The sequence below is a fragment of the Colletotrichum chrysophilum genome (assembly GCF_026319265.1).
Source record: "Colletotrichum chrysophilum strain AFK26 chromosome Unknown scaffold_3, whole genome shotgun sequence".
In the NCBI taxonomy this organism is placed as follows: Eukaryota; Fungi; Ascomycota; class Sordariomycetes; order Glomerellales; family Glomerellaceae; genus Colletotrichum; species Colletotrichum chrysophilum.
In genome coordinates this window covers 869,395-873,228 of record NW_026517290.1, presented here as the reverse complement: position 1 = coordinate 873,228, position 3,834 = coordinate 869,395, and the positions used below count along the sequence as shown (strand labels likewise).

The 3,834-nt window shown below is 57.4% G+C and overlaps 1 protein-coding gene across 1 annotated transcript; it reads right to left on the bottom strand.

The window, feature by feature from the left end:
- Positions 1 to 1,752: 1,752 nt before the first annotated feature.
- Positions 1,753 to 3,528, bottom strand: COL26b_000897 (uncharacterized protein; the record flags this gene model as incomplete). Its single annotated transcript, XM_053173860.1, is given in 3 exon segments — positions 1,753 to 3,146; positions 3,163 to 3,172; positions 3,217 to 3,528. 3 exon segments carry the CDS (start codon positions 3,526 to 3,528, stop codon positions 1,753 to 1,755), a joined length of 1,716 nt encoding a protein of 571 aa, XP_053042417.1.
- Between the last annotated feature and the right edge of the window lie 306 nt (positions 3,529 to 3,834).

Sequence of the window (3,834 nt, the reverse complement as noted above, 5' to 3'; positions counted from 1 at the left end):
GGGTCATCAAAAACGTTTTGCCAGCGGATTTCAGCAGGCGGTTCGGGCCGGTTCGTTTCTTTATACAATACCTCTCTCTTCACACACATCTGGTCTAGCAAAATATCGGGGAGCAGTCGGTCGGTCGGTCGGGCGATGTCAATGGCGATGTCATAAAAACAATCTAGGGAGGAATCTTCTTCCGGCGGCTATGCAAGCATTTCTGGGCGGGGGGCATCTGCGTGTACTCTTATTCACCAAACTATCGGTCCAGTGAGACCTGATCTGGTTGAAGTAGATCTAAGCGACATGTTTTGTTAAGTGTATACATGTATCACAAGGGTGATGAATAAACGTGGACGCGTCAAAGATCAACCTTGTTGTCACTGCTGAAGTCGTTCTGCTGATGCTGGGGAACTTCTTAACTCATGGTACGGCGGCCCCATATCTCCGAAGTGGATCGCCGTCTCGGCCGACGGTGCGCCGGGTGTGCGGCACGTTCGTTGCAGGATCGATATGTTGGAGTCTGATGCAGCTTACGTGGTGACTCCCAGCACTCCACGATTGATAAGACGGGTGACTCGATGGCTGACTGCCTTTTCAAAACGGGAACCCTGCCTTTATGGGCAAGATAAATTTGAGTGAGGATATTTGTCCATTTAATTCGCGACATTAAGTGTACTTGCCTCTGTCAAACTTTGAGCAGCACCAAAAAGCGTCTTGAGGAACAGAACCAACGACTGCATGAGATGGCAGATTTATTGTCTATCCCGCCCCAGCATCACACCATCCTCAGAACCCCGCGTCTATGTCTTCGGGCCGTGAGGGCGGGGGATCTGGCGGCTGTGCATGGGATGAGGGTTGATGCGGCGGTGATGCGGTACATGTAAGTACGCACGCCTTCCTCTTCTCCCCCTTTCTCTCTTTAATGCAGGACCCAGAGGAGCGGACACATCCTTCGGAAGTGATTCAGCTAACGGGAGCAAAGGCCCGGCGTCGAAACGGAGCTCGTGGCGGAGGAGTCCCGGAGTGTGGAGAGGATTAGGATGATGAAGCCGGGCATGTTTTCGTTTGCGGTGGTTCTACCTTTACCCGCACCCTCTATCTTTCACTCTTCGACTTCTATCGCTCGTGAAGAGGATGAAGAGGGGGGAGGGCAGGTCATTTGGGTCCGTGGGGATCACTTCGCCCCCACAGATATTCTACATTTTTGCGCGTGAGTCGTGGGGGATGGGATACGCCACGGAAGCTTTGAGGGCGTTTTTGGAGGAGTATTGGGAGAGGTTTCCGGGCGGGCTGAAGACTGAGGCAGATTCTGGGGCGCACGGAGTGGAGAAGAATGAAGGGGGAGATTTCCTGGAGGCGCATGTTCATGATGGGAATGTAGGCAGTGAGAATGTTCTGCGAAAGTGTGGGTTTGAGGTCGTCCGGGAGGGAAAGACGACGGCGCATGGGGTCGAAGTCGGTACACAGATTTACCGGCTGAACCGACCCCAGTAGACATGGACAGTACATAATAATTCACGTAGAACTTTGCTTGATGTTTGCGAGGCCTTCGAATGATCCTTCTATATTTTGATATCCCGCCCAATTCGTACCTAAAAAGTCAAGTCTATGCCCAACGCCAGCCTATGTATACCAGGTGGATGTCCCATCCCGTCGTACGAAGATGTATGAGGGGGTATCAAGATGTAGCAACAGCTCAAAGATGGGGAACGAAAGCAAACTGCCGACTCATCGCCCTAAACACATATCGTGATCGTGAGAGACGCCTTAATCTCTGCCGCCGCGTCTTCCACGGTTGCCGCGACCACCGGAACCGGCGCTGCGGCCCTCGCCGCCACCGCCACCACCACCCCCGCGTCCGTGACGACCCTTGGGGGCATCAGGCACAACGACCAGGCCTCTGGTGCCGCGCAGACCCATCTTACCGACGGTGCTCTTGCCAATGGACGGCGTCTCGGGGCATCGAAGGGCATCGCGGGCGAAGACGTTGCCCTCTGAGACGAGGTCCTCCTTCTCCCACTTGAGCTGCTTCATCCAATTCTTGTAGTAGCCGAGCCAGGCTTGGTAGATCTTAGCCTTCTGCGCCTCGTCAATGCGTTGCTCCGCGATGTTGTACACCTGCTCTGCCGAGGAGAGGTCGGCAGCGCGCTGCTCAAAGTTGATCTCCTTAAGCTGCCAGCGGGGGAAGAAGTCCTCGAGGTCGGTGACGATGAAGATTCCGCGACCCTCGGCACCGGCGCGAGCTGTACGGCCCAAGCGGTGGATGTAGGACTCCTTGTCTGCGGGGATGCCGACCTGGAAAACGGAGGTGACGCCGGGGAAATCCATGCCGCGGGCAATGACATCGGTGGCGACGAGGACGCCCGTCTTGGCGTCGCGGTAGTCGTTGGTGATCTTGGTGCGCTTGCCTTGCGAGATGCGGGAGTGCAGAACCGAGGCCTGCGGCATGCCCGGCATGTTGGCAAGGATGTCTCCGTAGAAATCTGCCAGGGCGGCAGTCGGTGCGAAGACAATCGCCTTGAAGCTGTCGGGGCCGACGAAGGCAGCCTCCTCGCGAATGGCGCCGACCATAGCGGGCGCAACAGAGGCGAAGGTGGGGACCTTGATGAGATGCTGAGGAACACGCTCGTGGGTGTTGGCCTCACCAGCAGGGATGGTGGAGATGAACTTGTAGCCAGGGGAGAGGACGAGGCCTGCTACTTGCTGGACGTGGGAGGCGATGGTGGCGGAGAAGAGCATGCCCTGGCGGTTCGTCTTGGACTTATCAGGCAGGGCGCGGACAATGTCCTTCAAGGCAGGCATGAAGCCCATGTCGAGAAGACGGTCTGCCTCATCGAGAACCAAGGTGTCGAGGTTGCGGAAGGAGTCCTGGATGTACTCATTGGCCATGTGGTCGATCAGGCGGCCTGGCGTGGCGATGAGAATGTCGCAGCCCTGGAGGATCTGCTTCTCTTCACGGTCCTTGTTCGTACCGCCAATGGCGATGCAGACGCGGTACTGGCGAAGACGCTGCAGGAGGCCCTCGGCTTCCTTGGCGATCTGCATGGCAAGCTCGCGAGTCGGTGAGATGACCAGCAGGGAAATGCCACCCCCGCGGCCGCGGTTCTGGGTGAGAAGGGTCTGGATGGCGGGGAGCAGGAAGGCGATGGTCTTTCCGGTACCTGTCTTGGCCTGGACCAGGCAGTCGCTGCGCTTGGGAGGGAGGAGCTCATCGAGCGTGGCGGCCTGGACGGGCATCATGTGGTCGAACTTGAGGTCCTCGGTGATGGCCTGGACGAGGGACTGGTGGACGCCGACCATATCGGCGAATCTCGGTGTGTCCTTGGGAACGGCCTCGGTGAGGGGTGGTGTAGCCGTCTGGGGAATGATTGAAGCCGGGCCTGGCTGAGGTCTCTGCTCGCGCTGCTCCTGGTCCTGGTGCTGCTGGTGCTGGCGACGGCCACCAGATCTGGGGTTGTCATTGTTGCCGCCTCCGCCTCCGCCTCCGCGGCGATTGTCGCGTCTGGGGTGACGACGGTTGTTGTTGCCTCTTCCGCGCTCCATCTTGATGTATGTTTGTCTGGAAGATTGGATTCGTGAGGTGTTGTTTTCTCACGGCGAGGGAATCTAGACCGTGATTGTTGTTGATGTGAAGGGGGAAAATTTCCCAGTGACGACAGGGAAGTTGACGAAACTGGTCTGGTCTGGGTTTAGCGTCGAGCGATAAGCTGCGCCGGGAGGTGCCGATAAGGAAGGTTTTAGGGGTTCATCCTTCACCGCCTGCCCCACCTGCCCGCCGCAGTGGATACGGGGACGTTACTGCCCCGCGAGTTTCTTTCGGCAGCATCGTTTCAGGTGCACTTCTTCCAT